The sequence below is a fragment of the Nomascus leucogenys genome, chromosome 3 (genome assembly GCF_006542625.1).
Source record: "Nomascus leucogenys isolate Asia chromosome 3, Asia_NLE_v1, whole genome shotgun sequence".
Taxonomy (NCBI): domain Eukaryota; kingdom Metazoa; phylum Chordata; class Mammalia; order Primates; family Hylobatidae; genus Nomascus; species Nomascus leucogenys.
In genome coordinates this window covers 116,300,706-116,321,637 of record NC_044383.1, presented here as the reverse complement: position 1 = coordinate 116,321,637, position 20,932 = coordinate 116,300,706, and the positions used below count along the sequence as shown (strand labels likewise).

The 20,932-nt window shown below is 38.7% G+C and overlaps 1 protein-coding gene across 2 annotated transcripts in view; it reads right to left on the bottom strand.

The window, feature by feature from the left end:
* The window catches only part of L3MBTL3 (L3MBTL histone methyl-lysine binding protein 3), a 131,790-nt gene that overhangs the window by 36,668 nt on the left and 74,190 nt on the right, over positions 1–20,932 (bottom strand). For both annotated transcript variants that reach the window (XM_030809664.1, XM_030809665.1), the window contains exons 16-18: positions 20,724–20,838; positions 19,215–19,317; positions 8,961–9,110 (exon numbers count right to left, since the gene is read on the bottom strand). In XM_030809664.1, the coding sequence (XP_030665524.1) occupies positions 8,961–9,110; positions 19,215–19,317; positions 20,724–20,838 (368 nt within the window). The remainder of the gene's footprint in view (positions 1–8,960; positions 9,111–19,214; positions 19,318–20,723; positions 20,839–20,932) is intronic.

Sequence of the window (20,932 nt, the reverse complement as noted above, 5' to 3'; positions counted from 1 at the left end):
TAAAGATGCTTTATTGTGTTTCTGTGGCTGATGTTTAGCAGGCTTAAACAACATGGGAGCTCAAAACATTAAGTGATTTTTAATAGAGATAGTACTAATTTAGAACACAATTATAAGCAGCTGTAGAATAGATTTCATGAGAACAAGGCTATGTGGGATGGACGCCTGATGTTTCCCAACTAGTAACACATTGTGAAGTATTACCCCTGAAAAGGGTGTTTTCATTCAATAGTGATTCCCAAAGCCTGATTTACAGACTACTTGCATCTGTCACCTGGGAGGGCTTGTTAAAAATGAAGATCCCTGTGCCTTCATTTTTATGAACACAAGAATTCCATTTCCTGAATGAGTACCTCTGGGAGCAGTGCCTCAAAAGCCACATTTTTAACAAGCATCTCAAATGATTCTGGTGCAAATCAAAGTTTGAGACCCACAGTTTTATTAAGACATATAGAGAAACACATATATTGTTTCACTCAGCTGTAGATATGCAGAGATTTAAGTTATCAGTCCCCAGGAAAAGCTACTCTACTCACTGGTAGAGCCCATGCCTCAACATCTTGCCTCTAGGAGCAGCATGAGGGCAGAGATGAGCTGCCACTGTCCACAGTGAGGAAAGCATCTTTTCACAGCAAGCACTGGCACGAAAGCACTCCTCATACTTCTGATGAATAAATGGATCGCTGGGATAGGATTGCATACTCACATTTCTGTCTATAAGGACCACATACTCACATCTCTATCTAGAGGCACTGGGACTTCCCTTCACTCACACCCATTTGACAAGTCTCTGTAGGAAAAGAGATCCAAGCATTCAGCATACCTACAGGTACATTCGGGGTGGGACCGTCTTCATATGGGGCAGAGCTTCCCTATGAGGATGCCCTGAATCCTAGGGTACAAGTGTTCTGAGATATTGATCCCCACAGCCCGCTGCATCCCTCTCTGGTGACTGGTAGGCAGCCTCATCCATTTCTTTGGTGTTCGACACAAACATTGTCATTTCTGTGGTATCATTTTCTATGTGGGCCAGGAAACTAAACAACAACAGTTTGGGACATACCACTCTAATTAATGAGAGAGTGCAGGTATGTTTTTGGGGAATTTATCTCATCATTTGATAATCACTCCTTACGTATCTGGTGTGGTGATCTCACAGTTCAAAGTGTAGGAGTTTTAACTGAACAGAAATGTTACACAGCTATTGCCTCTTAAGTTACATAACTGATAGCTGTCCACGGAAGACAGATGGATGGTTCGAGGTCACTACTGCACACAAGGGCGTGTGCTCAGGTTAGGGCAACTCGGAGAGTAAGAAAAGACATGGCCCCTGCCTTTATGGAGCACATCATCAAGCAAAGTACACAGAGGTGTTTACCCAAGAATGTCAACGGCATTGGGACGTGTGATGAGAAAGCATGTAATGAAGGACTTAGTCCAAAATCTGGATGATCAGATAAAGCTTCCCTGAGGAAAGGAGAGTGAATCTGACACCCCAAAGATGAGAGATTAGCTAAGAGATGGCGCAGAGAGGATCTAGACAGAGGGAAAAGGGGTATCTCAGGACAGGGTGGCTGAAGCATAGGTTGAAAAAAGAGCCTGCAGAGACAAAGCAGGAGTTAGGCAGGGGCCAGATGACACAAGGCTTTGTAGGCCATGCTGAGAATTAGGGTCTTAATTCCAAGAGTAACGGAAAGTCACTGAGTTTTGAGCAGGGGGACAGACGCTCACATAAATATTTGAGTCCGGACTCCAAAGCTCTAGCCTGGCAGAATGTGGTGGGCTAAGATAGGACCTCAAATCTGAGTTTTAAGGAAGTCCCAGGGGATCTGATACGAAGCCAAATTTGGGAATGAGGGTGATGGAACATTAGCTGCCCATGGCTCTATTCTGAGCAGGTGACCTTTAAAATAATGCTATGACAGGAAAATGACATTCATTCCTCACACTGTTAACTTATGCTAGTCCTATTATATAAGCTCTGAATCAAAAGCAACATCAGCACATCACTCATTTTGGGGACTGCCTGGCATCTGGAATAGGCATTGGGTTGGTGCCACAGCCCACAGCTTCACTTCAGCACACACCAGCCTGATCCACCTGTCTCATCTGTGCTGATTTCCTGCAGGACTTCCCTGGGCTCTGGCTGCTTGCCCTGCTGTGTGGCAGGGAGGATGTGCTGGGGAATTAACATGTACAGCCTCACTCTGTGGTTCAAGGGAATTGGTGTTTCAATAGTTCAGCTCCCTCATCCCTATGGTGGGCTAACTCTGAGATATGCAATTTACAAGAAATCCCAGAGTCTTCCCAGCAGGTCTGTGTTCCTGCTGTCCATGGTGGTAACCAGCTGACAACTAAGCTTTTTCTGGCTGCCTGCCCTTCCCTGCATCACTTCCTCACTTGCCTACTGATATTTTCTTGACCTCCTAAGTAAACTACTTGCAATTAAATCCTTGTCTCAGAGTTTGCTTCCAGGGATGCAAATCGTCTCTTGTGTGGCAAAGTGCATTAAAAAAAAAAATCGTAATGTCTGGCAACCAAATTTTAGTAAATTAAGAAAAATGCAAAGAAAATTTGTTAAAATCTGAGTGGGAAATTACATCCAGGTGAGTAATGTGATATTATGGGAATCATCTTGCTTGAGCAATCTATTCAAAGCTTAACTTAAGAATAGGAAAGACAACTAGGTATTGATGGAACATATCTCAAAATATTAAGAGTTATTTATGACAAACCCATAGCCAATATCATACTAAATGGGCAAAAGCTGGAAGCATTCGCTTTGAAAACCGGCACAAGACAAGGATGCCCTCTCTCACCACTCCTATTCAACATAGTATTGGAAGTTCTGGCCAGGGCAATCAGGCAAGAGAAAGAAATAAAGCATATTCAAATAGCAAGAGAGGAAGACAAATTGTCTCTGTTTGTAGACAACATGATTGTATATTTAGAAAACCCCATCGTCTCGGCCCAAAATCTCCTTAAGCTGATAAGCAACTTCAGCAAAGTCTCAGGATACAAAATCAATGTGCAAAAATCACAAGCATTCCTATACACCAATAATAGACAAACAGAGAGCCAAATCATGAGTGAACTCCCATTCACAACTGCTACAAAGAGAATAAAACACCTAGGAATAAAACTTACAAGGGACGTGAAGGACCTCTTCAAGGCGAACTACAAACCACTGCTCAAGGAAATAAGAGAGGACACAAATGGACAACATTTCATGCTCATGGATAGGAAGAATCAATATTGTGAAAATGGCCATACTGCCCAAAGTAATTTATAGATTCAATGCTATTCCCATCAGGCCACCAGTGACTTTCTTCACAGAATTAGAAATAAACTACTTTAAACTTCATATGGAACCAAAGAAGAGTCCATATAGCCAAGACAATCCTAAGCAAAATGAACCAAGCTGGAGGCATCACACTACCTGACTTCGAACTATACAACAAGGCTACAGTAACCAAAACAGCATGGTACTGGTACCAAAACAGATATATAAACCAATGGAAGACAACAGAGACCTCAGAAATAACACCACACATGTACAACTATCTAATCTTCGAGAAACCTAACAAAAACAAGCAAGCAGGAAAGGATTCCCTATTTAATAAATGGTGCTGGGAAAACTGGCTAAGCCATATGCAGAAAACAGAAACTGGACCCCTTCCTTACACCTTATATAAAAATTAAACTAAGATGGATTAAAGACTTACATGTAAAACCCAAAACCCTATAAGAAAACATAGGCAGTACCATTCAGGACATAGGCATGGGCAAAGACTTCATGACTAAAACACCAAAAGCAACTGCAATGAAAGCCAAAATTGACAAATGGGATCTAATCAAACTAAAGAGCTTCTGCACAGCAAAAGGAACTATCATCAGAGTAAGCAGGCAACCTACAGAATGGGAGAAAATTTCTGCAAGCTACCCATCTGACAAAGGTCTAAGATCCAGAATCTATAAGGAACTTAAACAAATTTACAAGAAAAAAACAAACAACCCCATCAAAAAGTGGGTAAAGGATATGAATAGACACTTCTCAAAAGAAGACATTTTGTGGCCAACAAACGTGAAAACAAGCTCATCATCACTGGTCATTACATAAATGCAAATCAAAACCACAATGAGATACCATCTCATGCCAGTTAGAATGGTGATTATTAAGTCACGAAACAACAGATGCTGGAGAGGATGTAGAGAAATAGGAACACTTTTACACTGTTGGTGGGAGTGTAAATTAGCTCAATCATTATAGAAGACAGTGTGGCAATTCCTCAAGGATCTAGAACCAGAAATACCATTTGACCCAGCAATCCCATTACTGGATATATACCCAAAGGATTATAAATCATGCTACTATAAATACATATGAACACATATGTTTACTGCAGCACTATTTACAATAGCAAAGACTTGGAACCAACTCAAATGCCCATCAATCATAGACTGGATAAAGAAAATGTGACACACATACACCATGAAATACTATGCAGCCATAAAAAAGAATGATTTCATGTCCTTTGCAGGGACACGGATGAAGCTGGAAGCCATCATTCTCGGCATACTAACAAAGGAACAGAAAACCAAACACCACATGTTCTCACTCATAAGTGGGAGCTGAACAATGAAAACACATGGAAACAGGGAGGGGAACATCACACACTGGGGCCTGTCGGTTGGGGGGACAGGGGCAAGGGGAGGGAGAGCATTAGCACAAACAGTTAATGCATGTGGGGCTTAAAACTTAGGAGATAGGTTGATAGGTGCAGCAAACTACCGTGGCACATGTATACCTATGTAACAAACCTGCACATTCTGCACATGTATCCTACAACTTAAAGTAAAATAAAAATAAATAAATAAATACCAAATAAAATAAAATCCTCCCCCCACCAAAAAAAAAAATATATAGTAAACAAATGGTCCAGCCATTCATTTGCTCCTAAGGAATAAAAGACATATAATGAAACAAAGCAATCTATTCCTCTTTCAACAACACTAATAAAAACTAACATTTGGCTGGGCACGTTGGCTGACGCCTGTAATCCCAGCAATTTGGGAGGCCGAGGCAACAGATCAGGAAGTCAGGAGATTGAGACCATCCTGGCTAACATGGTAAAACTCTGTCTCCACTAAAAACACAAAAAATTAGCCAGGCGTGGTGGCACACGCCTGTAATCCCAGCTACTTGGGAGGCTGAGGCAGGCGAATCCCTTGAACCTGGGAGGCAGAGGTTGCAGTGAGCCGAGATCATGCTAGTGCACTCCAGCCTGGACGACAGAGCAAGACTCCATCTAAAAAAAAAAAAAAACACCAAAAAAACACCTAACATTTACTGAGGACTTACGAATTATTAATTACTATTCTAAGAGCTTCATATTTGCATTTTTCATCTCATGTAATCCTCATAAATTATGAGATTCAAAGCGAAGAGCTATTGAGTAATTCATTCAAGACCATAAACCTAGCAAGTAGGGAAGCCGAGAATGTTCCTAATCACCACATTCTGCTGCTCTTTTCTGGAGGAACAGAAAACACCATGGTGTGCTCTTGCTGTGCTGGGCTTCAACTACTTACTCATTTGTTCCTTGGGTCTGCATCGAAGACAGAACTTATCTTCAGAGCTACATTAAGAGCTTAGATGGCCATGCATGCAGAACAATGGCAAAAAGCCAAGTGTTAAAGTTGCATGGGAGGAAAAAAACCCCTAAGAGAGTTTAGTTGCATCAACTTTCTACCTCCAAAGTTTTAGTGTCTCTCACTGGTTTATGTACCTTAAACTATAACTAAGACAGTACTAAACAGAAAAAAGGTTGGCATCACTGACAGCATTTGCTCAGGAAGATGACATTTGAGGAAAATTGCCAGAAGAAACAAGAACCATACTTGTATAATGTATGGGACACCAAGTATAGCACCTAGAAAATGCTTAATAAATGTTTTTTTAATATATCAGTATTTATTTTCATTTAGTTTTACTTTTATAGACACTTCACAGGAATTATAGAAGCTTTAATGCAGATGAGATTACTTGCTACCTCTAGGTTTTAAGGCATTAAATTCTTTTTAGTTAAACAGAAAGCTCAGGATCCTCATAACCTTTTTTATTTTTCAACCTCTTTGTATACTGCTGATTTATCCAAGGTAGAACTGACTTCCTGCATCCTGGTTATGTGGGAAGAAGAAAGAAAAAATATAAAACTCTAAATAAATAGTAGGAAAGTCTAAGTTGTAGCTCTTTTACATTTCCTACATATTAAAACTGTAGTTTTGGCCAAACCTGGTACAGAAAGTGAGTCAAGAAGATGCAGTTCAACCTATGAACCCCTCTACAGAGCACTCACCTCTGAACCCTTAAGAAAAAGACTCCAGGGTGTCTAGGGAGAGGTATCAAGTCATGACACTAGGACAAATTGAGTTCTACCACTGCTTCTCACTCCTGGCTGATCTCAGGCCAGAGGAAGGTCATTGCTACTCTGCCAGTATCTTCTCAAGGGTTAGACATGGACACCTCTGACCATTTTCACAATAATCAAATGAGACACTTTGAAATGATTAAGACACATGCATACACACAATTCAAAACATAAGATTACTAGTAATGTGGCATGCTCAGGATTTTCCTGCAAAGAAGGAAACCCATTGGGAAATGAGTGGAAGGGCATTTCTTTACCTCTTAAAGATATGTTTCCAGGCTTGGGTTACACTCAAAGTTAAGGTTTATAAGAGACCAACAGGAAGGGAGAAGGGCTCTTTGACCTCTTGGGAAAAATTTGAGTCAGGATGGAAGATGGGGAGCTTTGGAAGGGGAGGAGATGGTTGGGAGAAGAATTCTAAGACCAGTGTTGCTGCATACCTCAATGGTAGTCAAACTTCCTACCACTAACACCTTCCAAGTGGAGCCATTTCAGCAGATCACTAGCTCACAGGCTGCTTCGGACATTTTCATTTCCTGCTCGATTCCCAGGGCCACAAAAAGCGGAAGTGGCAGAAAGGGAGGCTCAACTAACAAACTAAAGTACTGCTTTGCACATATACAGTGATATAGAGCAAGGACATACATTTCATTTTATTTTTGACAGTGGAGGTGACAATCCTAAGTGAGTCAATTCAAGGTCTCAGTGAGTAAAGGCTTTCACTGAAACCCCAGAGAGAGGATGAAAACTTTCAAACCCACTCATTTTTGCAGAAAAGTTATAAAAACAGTGAAAAGACAAGGAAAAGTAATGGTAGGTCAGACCTCATTGACTCAAAAGATGGTATGCCAAGTACTTGCATAGACATTATTTCATTTAATTATTAATAGGTAATAATTATTAGGTAATCAATAATTAGGTTTTAATAGGTAATAATTATTAATGATACTAATTAATAGGCATAGGCAAAAATATCACTTTAAAGATATTTACACATGAAATATGTGCAATGGGTTATAAATAGAAAACTTTCAAATGTCTGAGATTGTTTCCTTGATCACAAATGCTGACCATGAGTAAGGCCCAGGACCACCCTTGAACAGAAGACAGAACACCGAAATGGTTAGACTCATTATAAAGATTACTCTATTCTTACATGGATTTACAGCCAAAAAGGAATCCACAAAATCATCCAAAAAAACTAACCACTTCTTTGCTCTGTGAGAAGACTTTGGCTCCAGGTATTTGGCCCAAGCACCCAGACAATTATTGAAAAACCTGCAACAGGCACTACCAACCCTTCTGAGTATTCTGTTGATACTTTTTAAACAATAAACAATTTTTAAGTTTTTTAAAAACAATTTTGAAATCTAAAGCATAGGTATTCTTATCACCTTTTTAGTCAATGAACCCTGTATCTATAATCATGTCTACATGAATTAATAACTGTTGTATGTTTTAAAGTTAAAATTTTTTTTTTTTTTTTTCGAGACAGGGTCTCACTCTGTCACCCAGGCTGAAGGCCAGTGTTGTGATCCTGGCTCACTGCAGCCTCGACCTCCCAGGCTCAAACGATCCTGTTAAATTTTTTCAAGTGACCCTCATTTTTGGATGCTGGGATTTGGTAAATGAGTTTATGTTATCAGTCGTGGTTTTAAGGATTTAAAAAACCATCACTGTTGTTAATACCAGAAGAAGTTGTAGGTGTCCCCTACTCCATCCAAAGGGTAAACTGCTTCTCTATAAAGAGAACAATCCTTAGTTTAAATGCCATTACTCCTACGACAATGCATTGATTTAAATGCCCACTAGGTTCATCCAGAATAACAGAAATTATAAAATATAAAAATAAACTATGTTGCCTTAGGTTTTTAAGTAATTCATAAAAGAGAAAGCCAAAACCTAAGTATTAAGAAATGTCTTTTTCCTAATCTGTTCTTTCTTTTAATAGCATCCGCAGTTAACATCAGGGCATGGATCACTTGCTTAAAGATGTATCAATTTGGTTGTTTACTTAATAAACCACTGGGGTTAAACATTCCAACTCAAGTAAAAACTAAATAACTGGGCTTATAATACAATTAACATATGAATAATTAGATGAAATAATGTATATGCAAGTACTTGGCATATAATGAGCACTAAAAGAAATAATGTCCATTCTTCACCAGTCCACTGCTTTTCTGATAAAGGTTGACTCTATGTAAATATTGATCAATTCATGCAGAAATATTAACTGGTATGCAGTAAAATGACTGGAATTTCCAAATTCCTACCTCTAATACCAAGCAAATTAAAAAAAAAATGAGTCAGAGAAAAATCCTGCCTGATTTGGACATGCTTTTATAAACTCTCTAATTTTTTTTTTAAGTTCGAGTACAGATCTCTACCATCATTTCACATTAAGTCAGGTGCATTTTCAACAATCTCCAAGAAAACATTGCTATAGGAAATAAAACATCTAAAAGATAAAAAATCTCTTTCAATTAGAGTACTTCTAAACAATGCTAATATTAGCTCTTTGATTACCTGATTTCAGGGGATGAAGAGCTTTCATTTGCATCTGTCCTTTTATTTCTTGGAAATGACGGACTAGCCGGAGGCATCTCACCACTTAAGCGGTCTGGAAAAATACGGTCTTTATTCAAATTGATTTCTGAATAGGGACAGTTGGCAGCACTAACAGATTAAAAGAAAAGAAAAAAAAAAAGAACATTGAACATTTCCATTAGGCCATACTTCTTCCAATTAAAATGACAGGATACAGAATATAAAATTCTAAAATTTAACTGAATATATACTGAATATATTGTTACATTTTATAATCATACCTGCAGCATATTTTATCTTTAAAACATAACAAATATATACAAATAGGAAACAGGTTTTTACACTAGACTTTAAGAAGGAATCTGTTGCAATCTTCAGAATTGAGCAAGGGTCACTGAAGGATTCCCTCTGTGCATATCTCTGGAAACAACCAGCCCCAAGAAAGAAATGCTTAAGACATCATTCAGGACAAAGGTGGGAGAGAGACTGATTGATTGGTTAATGGAGCAGATTTGCTTCTGCTTCCTAAGGTGATCCTCCAGGCCCAGGGCAGTCACACACTATTTAATTTCCTTTTTTAATAGTTACTACCCTCCAAAGGAAGGAGGTTTCCTCATGGGCTGTTCCTGTGTTCAGGTCTGGACCTATGCCTGATGTTCTAGAAAATACATGGATCAATTTGTAGCTAATCTTGTTCCTAAGATGAAAAAGGACCAGAGGCCAACTTGGATAATGATGCATAGAGCTCATTTCCCTTCCATTTGTGACTACCAGTTGGTCTCTCAGGTCTCATTTGGTGATCATTCCTGAAAGGAAATCGAGGTCACTCATTGTTAACTCAGCATTAGTTTGTATACTCCTGTACCCAGGGCTTCAGCATTCCAGTCTCTGAAACAACCGGGCAACTGCCGTATCTCAGACCCCAATATACGTGGGCCTCTCCAAATAACGGCCTATCTTGCCTCTCTGCTTTTGGGAAGCATTCTTAAATCTGGAAATGGTTTGGGCCTTAGGTCAATTACGTCAGAATCTTCTATGTTCTTTTCTTCAGTGTAGATGACAGTGAAAACGTTGATAATCACCCAGGGAAAATTTTTAAACAGTGTCTAGCTACCCTCTACCAACAGAATCTGATACACCCTCCTAGGAAAAGGAGGGAAGAGTTAAAAGGGCTGCCAGGTGATTCTGATAATGGCCTATAAGATTTATCACAGGTATCTCATAAGCAAAAATTCTAACTTTATTTTCTTTAAATACTGCTAGTCTACACTGGTATCTATGCAAAAGAAGAAAGCAAATAACGTCTGATCTTGTGCTGACATAGATTTATATAATGTTAGCTTAACATCAACAAAAACAAAAACCAGTGACATTTATGGAGCACTTATGATATATCAAGCACTGTGCTAAGTGCTTTACATGCAATATTTTACTTTATCTTGCCAACATCCCAGAAAAAGGCATTTCATGCAACAAATTAAAGCTTGTAACAGTTAAGTAACTTCAGTCTTTATTTCATTCATTTATTCAAGAAGCACTTATCATGCATTTATTATGTGCTAATTACCTTTCCAGGCATTGGAAACTCAGTGGACAATAAAAAGACAAGAAACCAGCTCTCTGGTTTCATGGAGCTGATATTCCAGGAGGAGATCGGCAATACACAATTATACACATAAATTAGATAACTTCGTATGGTGATAAATGCCATGAAAAAGAAATACCATGATATAAAAGAGGGTGTGAGGATGCTATGATGGAGTGGTGAGGACGGTCCTCCTTGGAGAAGCAGCACCTGAGCAGAGCTGTAATGGTCAGGAAGAAGACCCGTAGGGAAACAATGTGGGAAAGAATGTTCCAGAGGATGGGAGGAGCAGTGCCAACAGGAAAAGCTTGGCTTGTTTGAGGGAAAGAGAGACCAGGTTGGCTAGAGTGTGATGGGGATGAGATGAACTAGGAGAAGCAGGCAGGCAAATATCATGTAGAGCCTAGCAGGCCAGTCAGGACTTTATATTTTTAGCAAACATTACATCTGAAGCTGATGGAAGATCTTCAAATAAGAGAATGACAAGGTTTGATTTACAATTTTAAGGATTACTCAGGATCCCTTTTGGAGAGAAGATTTTAAAGACAGAGAAGATTTCAAGGGACAGAACTGGAGCAAGTAAAGTCACTTCGAAGTTATTTCTCTTTTTGGAGACAGGATTTTGAAAGCAGAGAAGATTCCAATGGGACAAAATTGAAGAAAGAAAAGTTGTTCAAGAGTAAAGGTATGATGTAACTTGGATTTGTGTGGTTGAGATGGGGCAAAAATGAAGAAGAGAGTCACGGTATCCTTTGTCATCCCAAGAAGACCTGTGGATGGATGGGAGATGGGAAGCAATGGAAAGGAAGAGTTCAGGAATGGCCATTTGGTTTTTGGCTTGAAGAACTGCGTGGTAACAGAGGTGCCTTTTTTTCCCCTCCCCGAGATGGAATGACTAAGGAGAAGAAGATTTGGGGGTAATATCAGAAATTGTGGAATTTGTTTATTAGACATCCAAGCAGAGATGTTACTTGCCCAAGGTCACATAGCAACGAAGTAGCTCAGCAAAATGAACACACTATTTCACGCATTGCCATGAGCATGGGCAGACGGTAGTATTTCATGGTATTCATTTAGTAATAATGTGAAGGAAAATCCATTCCCAACTATGATGTCTCTTTTGAACACCAGACCTTTATATGTTTCAGGGGATCCTAATTCAGAGTTCACGGATGCAGGTGACCAAAACCAATTCTGCCTAACTTGAGCAGAAAACACTCACTGGAAGGGCATTTGACAGCTCAACAGGAAGGCCAGAAAATCAGGCTTGGGTAGGAAGCAGGGTACAAGCAACACACTCCCTCAAAACCATCTGCACAGGAGGAGGCTGCTGGGCATGTGGCCCTCATGCCACTGTTCTCAGTCCCCCTGCCCTTTCCAGGCCCTGGTCTAGTCTTCAGTTCCACGGAGGCTGCAGTCGCAAGGTCTGACCTGCCTTCACCTCATTCCTCAAGATGGAAAGCCCGGATGGCAGCATCTGATCGGTGGGTGTGGGATTCTTGCCCACAATGAAAGACTGCCAAAGGCCTGAGAAAGGGAAGCCTCGGTCCCTTGTGACTCCCTAGTAGGAGGTGTCAGACCTAACAACACCTTGACTTCAAGGAAAATACAGCTGTTCACTAAACATTTCTACTCAGATGCCTCAGCGTCACGTCACAATAAATATGTTTAAAAACAACTTTATCGTCTTTAACAAATCATGCCCCTCCACCCAAAAATGATCAAAAATTCACTCTCCCAAAAGATAAAAAACACAACTAGCTCCTCCTACTGTTCCTGACTCTGTTTATGACAAGATAAATTTATTAACCCAACCTCAGGTCTTCACCATCTTTGACTCCACTCTCTTATTTGTTCCTTCTATTGTATGTTTTTGTTGCAAATTTATCTACTTAAGCTTCGTGGCAGTAAAAACTAATAACAATTTAAAGACAATTTTTTAGTTTCTTTAAATAAACTGTATGCAGCTATTCCTAGAATATCATGACCAGCATTTCATTCATTGTTAAACGCTTGGCCTTACAATTATTAAATAACTGTATATATATTAAAATTGAAATTTTACTGTATATGAAGAAAGTGACAGGTTCTCTTCTTTACCTCATCTACCTCCGACGATGGGAAGACTCTCAGGATTCTTAGAAGGGCTGGGTCCCCAATTTAGCACTAATTACAGTTACAGTGTAGATAATTTATATTCTAAGCCCTAGGAGGGCAGCATCTTCACCTATTTGTTGAATAAATGAAAGAATATCTCTCTAAATCACCATATGTAAACTTGGATAGCTCAAGAGAGGGGTAAGACTGCAGCCATTATGACACTTACCATTTAAATATCTTTTTTTTTTTTTTTTGAAAATAGATTGCTAGGACCAGAGAGTAACTTCAATTACAAAATCTCAACCTAAAGCAGGGAAAAACATTCAAAGCCCTCAAAGCAGTGATTTACTAATGGTAGCCTAATTTACCAAGGGTAGCCTATCAGCTATTGGTTTTATGTTAACCCCCTTTCTCTGAACCCTGAGAAGAGTCAAAAGGGTCAATAAACCTCCCATTTTCACACCTGCTCTGGGGTAAAGAGGAAAGCCAGCTGGCTCCTGAAGTGGGAGGTGATGACAAAATGGAATGCCACAAAATGCAAAAGGAGCTCAGGTGACTGGACATGCATGGAGGGGGACATCAGGGAGCCTGGTTCTGACCCTGCTCTGCTGCTTCATCCTCCACTCAATAATGAGCAAGCACAGGCTCCGAGATTCTGTTTCATCTGTAAAATGAGGATGATAATAACAAAACTGACCTCGGGTTAAGTGCATTACTCAGGCCAAATGTTTACATTACCTATTTAATTCTCACAATCCTAAGAAGTAGTTCTTTTGGGACTTAAATGGGATGTTGTTCAGTGTCATTCAATCGGTTCCTGACGGAATTACATCAGGAACTGTGGCTATCTCTTAACCACTGTATTATATGGGTGAATAGTACCCTTGCACACTGAAGAATTTCCTTATTCCTAACCCATGACAATGAACTTGATCTGAGAGTACCATCTTCTAGCAAGATGCTACTGCCTGCTGTCTGTACTCATAGAGCTAACGTGGATTGTGTGCTTAGGAAGTGTCAGGCACTGTTCCAAAATTAACTCCTTTACTTATCACACTATTCTTATTAAGCAGATACTATTGTCACCAATTTATTTTATAAATGAGGACACTGGCACAAAGAAGTATTGGCTCAAGGTCACAGAGCTTTGTAAAATAATCTTATCTGATGGCTTTAAAAACAAAAGCCAACCTATAGAACATGGGTCAAGTATTTCACTATTTCATCTACTCCCATTAATCAGCTCTTGGAATAAGAATTAGGGTAAAATTCACAAGTAATTATGTTTTTGAGGAGTTGGAACGACTCCTGTGTCACTTCAAAGAACACAAGTGACATATGTGATCTGCATCGTGTTAGAAATGTTGCTTTTTCTGTTCCATATTTGTTCTGTTACGTACAGATACAAAATTGTTAACTTCTAAAACTGCATATGAACTTTAAAACTCACCAGTGCTAATTAAACATCTATGGAGAAAGTTGGTTCTCGCTAGGCTTATAGACTTCTAATTTCTCATGTACTAAGTTTTTAGTGACAAAACTTTAATAAGGTGTGGCTTACCACACAACGTGTGCATATTCCGTCATGGACACATGCACATGTATATGTACAACTCTTTACTATTATGCAACTCCACAGCAAGCAGAAGGATATCATCCCATAGGATGATACTGTTCTCTACTGTAAGTACTTTACTGAGGTGCATCCTACACTATTAGCAAATTATTTCACATATCAGCTAAATATGCAAATACTCGCCCCACTGGCTCCTCTAAGAAGAATGTTTTTTTCTAGGGAAGGCTGGTCCAGCTCATTAGGTGTGGTAGAAGGACTGCCTTATTCACTGTTCTCCAATGCCACCTTAAAAACCCTTCTAATTGTAATTTTTATTGTATATTTTTATATAATAAAATATACAATATACAATAATTGTATATTTTTTAACAATTAGGCAACATCTCCAGTTTTCTAAGTGCTCGCACAATCATTTTCGCACTCTGTCCTGACAAAAAACAGTTAAAAAAAAAAAAAAAAGAAACACACGAGGCAGGCTCTATCAGGCCACTGTGGATTGCATGAATGCCCAGCAGTTAAGAGCAGGGACTTAAGTGCCTTACAAGCCTGGGGTGAATTCTGGTTCCGCCAATGTACAATCTCAGGTGCTTACTTAAGCATTTCAATTCTCTGTCTCCTCATCTATAAAACAAGAACTAGAAAAGTGCCTAACATTCACAGAGTTCCTGTGAGGACCAAATGAGATCACACATTAAGTCCTTAAAGCAGTGCCTGGAACATAGGAAGTCATCAATAAATCCCACCGATTATTATTATTTAAAAAGAAGAGTGACATTTAATCCCTATTGTGTAAAAAGAACATCAGCGAAAAGTAAACAGCAATAAAAACTCCGTAACACACCTCATTATGAATGCTCCGCTTCCCTCATAAAAACCTGATGCTTCTCTCTGAGCGCCACTCCACTCCTGCCTCTATGTGAATCTGTTTACACCAGACTGGCCTCTTTAAAAGGAGGGACCCTCTCCTCTATACAGTCCCTCACCTAACCCAGCAGGTGACACAAAGAAGGCACTTAACAAAGGTTTGTTCATGGATAGATGCATGGTGAATTAATATGATGTTTACAGCTTGCAGGGGCACACCAAGAGTTACCAATGTTTAAAACATTCCATGGATTTCATTAATATCCTTTAGGTGTTTGCTGCAAACATTCCTTTCTCTTTTCTTGTTTAATTTCTCCATGACCAAATTTTACAAAGAAAAGATTCAGTTCTGAAGGCACTTGATATGCAGAATGTCTACTTTTTTTTTTTTTTGAGATGGAGTTTCGCTCTTGTTGCCCAGGCTGAAGTGCGGTGGTGCGATCTTGGCTCACTGCAACCTCTGCCTCCCGGGTTCAAGTGATTCTCCTGCCTCAGCCTCTGGAGTAGCTGGGATTACAGGCACGCACCACCACGTCCAGCTAATTTTGTATTTTTGGTAGAGATGGGGTTTCTCCATGTTGGTCAGGCTGGTCTTGAACTCCTGATCTAAGATGATCCGCCTGCCTTGGCCTCTCAAAGTGCTGGAATCACAGACATGAGCCACTGCGCCCGGCCGAATGTCTACTTTTATATAACTTTATTTCCTTTAATCTCTTCCCATTCCTTACCCGCTCTTAGTAGGCCAAATAACTTAAGCGACAAAGGGAAACACTGTGACACAACCAATATTAATGTTCCCTTGCTAGAGAGTTGGAATTAAGCAATCTGGCTCCTGAATACCCCTACAGATGAGAAAACCATACCCATATCCAACTCTTTCACTGATCATTTATATTTCACCATTTTAAAAAACGTTAAATTATCAAGCTTCATTGTTTAGACACGTTTTGTTTCAACACTTCTTAGAGCAAATTCAAACACTGTAATCTTCAGAGAAGGTAACAACAAACGCTAGTCAAAACAAAGTCTCTTGCTTATGTGTTCGTTAAATTGATTATTTTTTGCTAAAAGAGCAAGTTTCTTTGTTATCTATGCAAAGAGTGCATGTTCTGATACATGCAGTTTCTCAGTAATTAATCCAAAGAGAATTTTCTCATTATGTTTTCCTAAACACAGCATTCTTAGAACAAAAATAAGAGCCAGTGAAATGAACCTTTCAAAGAATATCCACGATGCAGTAAGCTCCTCCGCAAGTCTACTAATGAAATGGAAAACAGGCTGTGCCTATTGAAGATTAATATGCTGCCAGAAAAAGAGCTTTAAGTGCTGTAAATAGGACAGCATAGTCAGGGAGTCTAAGAAAACCCAGTTCGAAGACTGAGGAGAAGGGATGTTAGCACTTGGGCAGAAACTGGGACCTCCAGGAGTTCTGTGAATTGCATCCCTTGGTCCAGGGGCTCGAGTCAACCAACAACTCTGCCCAAGGCACAAAATCTGCTAGTTATGCTCTCTACGTGTGATAAGAAAATGAATACGGGTTCTTTATCAATGCTTGTCCTTTAAGCCATCAGGTGTACTTCTGCCCCTCCTTCCAAGAAAATGAGTAATTCTCTATTATGATTCTAATTCCACTGGAAAGGGTTCCTTACCACATTTCTCTATAAAGTCTTCCACTAATCCTCTTAACAAGCACAACATTGCATCTATGAAGAAATGCTCTAAATATAACCAGTGAAACTTGGTGAAATGGGTGTGGCCCAGCTGAGGAACCCTCAGAGGTCCACCTGCACACTTGGGGAAAGGCAGTCCTGATGAACGGCTGGGCCATCAGGGAGGGGACACAACTGTCACCACAGGCCTTGCTGTGAAAAGCAAACCTCTCCACTCAAACGTAAAGCAGTCCTAAGGAGACCATGGACACTGCCATAAGGTGTGTCTTCCTTCTGGAAGACCAGAAAAAGTTTTGTTTCATCTTCAATTGCACCTCAACAACACATTGTTAGTATTTACTCATTTTAAAATTTTCTTTGTTCTTTTTCTTCACAACTTGAACAAATTCTCTTTGCTCCAATGAACACTTTGTACAGCAGAAAGGGATGTGTGCCAAAGTTCTGATATTATTTTGTATCTTATGTTTTAATTAAATTATGTACAGCTTTTATAGCTCCATCAGCCTGTGAATTCTTTGAAGGTTGGGTCTGTGATTAATTTATGGAGTAGTGTCTTGAGAGGCCATTAGAGGGGAGTGGTCCAGAGCACAGAGTTCCCTTCTCCCCAGTTGGGAAGTAAGGCCAGTTACTAACCTCCCCAGTACCCCCCCGCGGCCTCACCAAAACATGGGGGAAAAAAACAGTTCTTATATCATAGGGCTGTTACAAAGGGTATCCAAGATATGTAAAGCAATTAGAGCAATATCCTGCACAGAGTAAATAAATGTTCAATAAATCTTAGTTCTTGTTGAAAAAATGCTGCTTGAAAATATTTACTGAATGAGTTTCTAAACATATTGCTGCAGTTTGAATACCCCCCCCAAAACTCATGTTGAAATCTGATTGCCACTGTGACAATACTGAGGTGATCAGGCTCTGCCCTCCTGGATGGATTAATGACATTATTGCAGAAGTGGGTTTGTTATCATGGGAGCGGTTGTTATAAAAGCAGGTTTGGCCCTCTCTGGCTCTCTCACACATGCTGCCTTGCCCTCTACCTTCCGCAGCAAGAAAGCCCTTGCCATATGCTGGCCCCTGCATCTCGGACTTCCCAGCCTCCAGAAAGTGAGAAATAAATTTATTTTCTTTACAAATTACCCGGTCTATGGTATTCTGTTATAGCAACACAAAACAACTAAAACAATAATGGAAATTTAGTATGTTCATGAATTATTTCTGGCATCTAGATTTACATAATGGCTGAAAATTCAGCTGCCTTCACTAGGCAATATTTAATAACTTCCAAGATGTATCATATAACTTTTGGTCTGCAGTCAGACAAGCAACAAAAAGGATTTGCAAATGCAATCATCATCATCCTGTCTATGCTCAGACTTCTCACTCTGGAACATACTGAACCTCATAAAACATTAAGGAGAGTTGTTGAAAAAGGAAGATAAGAAGGATTTAAGGTTGCAGAGATGAAAAAAGGAGAAAACTATATCCAGATGAAAATAATTACAACAATTTTGCAATTCCTATTAATGTTTGGAGGAACAGGTACAGTAATCTTCAAAATTTTTAAAGACCTAGATTCACAACCTGTACAAACTAGATAAACAAGGAATCATTTTTCTTACTGGGCAATCCAGTTACTATGTAGTTAGAACATTATACCAACAAATTATTATTTTAAAACATTCCTAAATAGGTGATACGTTTACTCCTTTAAAATGCCAGTTGAATCACAGGAATTTCTTAGTATCTCAGTAATTTTTTTTTTAAGAGGCAGGATCTTGCTATGTTGTCCAAGCTGATCTCGAACTCCTGGCCTCAAGTGATCCTCCCACCTTAGCCTCTCAAGTAGCTGTACTTTAGTAGTATTTTTAACTCTCTACAAAGATCCCTAAATCACCAAATACATCACATTTCAAATGTATAAATTTGGTTTTTTTTTTTAAAGTTACTTGAGGTAAGAGAAAAATATTTAAAAATGCATTTTGGACCAATGCACTCTCATGTTTGACTATTTATATTGTGCCTTTTGTGATCTTTGCTGTTAATCTACAATCATCTCATCTCTCATTATTCAAATTATCAAGTCACCCAATCAGATAATATTCTACCAAATGATTTCAATGGAGTCTCCCCTCTTCTCATTATTAATGATCAATGCAAAATAACTATTGCAGTAATTAACTATTTGTAAAACTAGTCAGGTTGCCAAGAAAAGCCAAAAAGGTAGAGTAAATCCATTTTAAACCATGAATGCATTTTCTCCCAGAAGACTTTACTATAGATATTCCCTTCATTTTTACATGATCACCATGGTAACCACATTTCTTACGGATCGGAATTTAAAATTAGTTCACAATCAATTTAGTATATATGAAATTCATTATATGTACACGTATATGGAACACCTATATCCGACCATGTGAGTGACAGCTACCACATACCTGTGAGGGCCCAGATGTCTCGCTCTCTTAAAATGGCCAATCCCTTTACATCCCGGGGTTGAGCATCCACCGTGTTCTGAAGCTTCCATTAATTCTAAGGGGCCTATGAAAGAGCAAGGAAAAGAAACAAGGGGCAAAATATTAAGCAAAAATCTGTTAAGAGTCAAATGTCTGGATCAGTATAAGGAAGAAAAAGACTCCCTAAAAATCCAATTTTTGAACCAACATATATAAACAGAAAAAGTAGATCCTATAAAAATGAAAAATATTTTAAAAGACACTACATTTAAAGGTTTTTCCTTATGACTATTCACACTAGTTATCTTTCTTCAACAATGAAATGGTAAACTTTGACATAACAATCTTTCAAAACGTCATAAAGTCCAGAGATACCTAAATACGAATTAACAAGAAGCATCAAACAACTTTTATTAAGTAAATAACATAATTAAAGCATGAATACTCACATACTGTGAACGCTTCAAGTGCTACAGAAGAATCCAGAATGACAGTTCCAGATCCCTCCATGCTCTTCCTTCTACATTGCAGACCCTCCCTCATTCTGACCACTGAGGTTAGTGTGGGCTCTCCTGGAAATTGTTCTAAGCATTCAGACACATTCGGTTTTGTTTGATTTTGCCACATAAAAGGCACAACATAGATGTTTTATTTTGCCACATAAAGGTCCAATATCCTTCTTTGGTTTTTAACTTCTTGTCTTACAAATTTTTCTGTTGCAATACTAATATTCTTTGTGAATACTGCATAGTTTCTACAGCATAGTGCACCAAAATTTATGTAACCGATATTTTTCCCCAAGCTTTGTTATTCTAAACAAGCTACACTGAATGCCATGTATATGTGCCCTTATGCAGTTTATATGTAGCATCCAGAAGTGAAGTCACTGGATACAGGAAGTACACTAAATTTTTTAAAAACTTGATAATAATTTATTGTATTTCCTACATTTTTTTTGTATAAGGTATACATTTTCCTCCAAAATTAAGGCCATGGTATGTTAAGTTCTCCATGTACCTCTTCTAAAATTTGAATTTAACTGAGATTTTTATTAAGATAATTATAGATTCAAAAGCGGTTGTAAATAATAAAACAGAAGGAAATCTCTTTCACACTTGGCCCAGTTTCTCCCAATGTTAACATTTTGCAAAGCTATCATATAAAATTACTATCAGAATACTAATATTGAAACAATAAATTTTGAAAGTCTCACAAATTGTCTTCCAAAAATTCAACACTAGTTTTAAGAGGTGAGATTTACTTCTAAATAAAACAGAATGTCTATACACGCTTTACTTTTTCAGGCATTAAGTTTTTTTTCCATTTATATTTCTGTGACTATGGTAATTAAAATGTAATAAAAGGAAAGGATTACATAGAGAAGAAACATCAGTAGAGAGAGGAGGAGAAAAAGAAAGGGCTAAGGATGAAATCTTAAGAATGCTACATATGGAAATGGAAACATTTATACAAGCTATTTGTGTCTCTTACTCAAAGGAGGCTGAAGGGGATGTCCTGTTTTTGAACACCAGCCTACAGGGTGAATATCAGGAGAATCTGCATCTATCCAGTAATCATAGCAATTGTTCCAGCCATCAAAGTGAACCTGGATGACATAAGGACATTAACAGTATAAATTAAGTCACAAAAGTTCCTACAGTCAAAGTTCTGCCCACAGCATAACCATTTTCATTCTAACA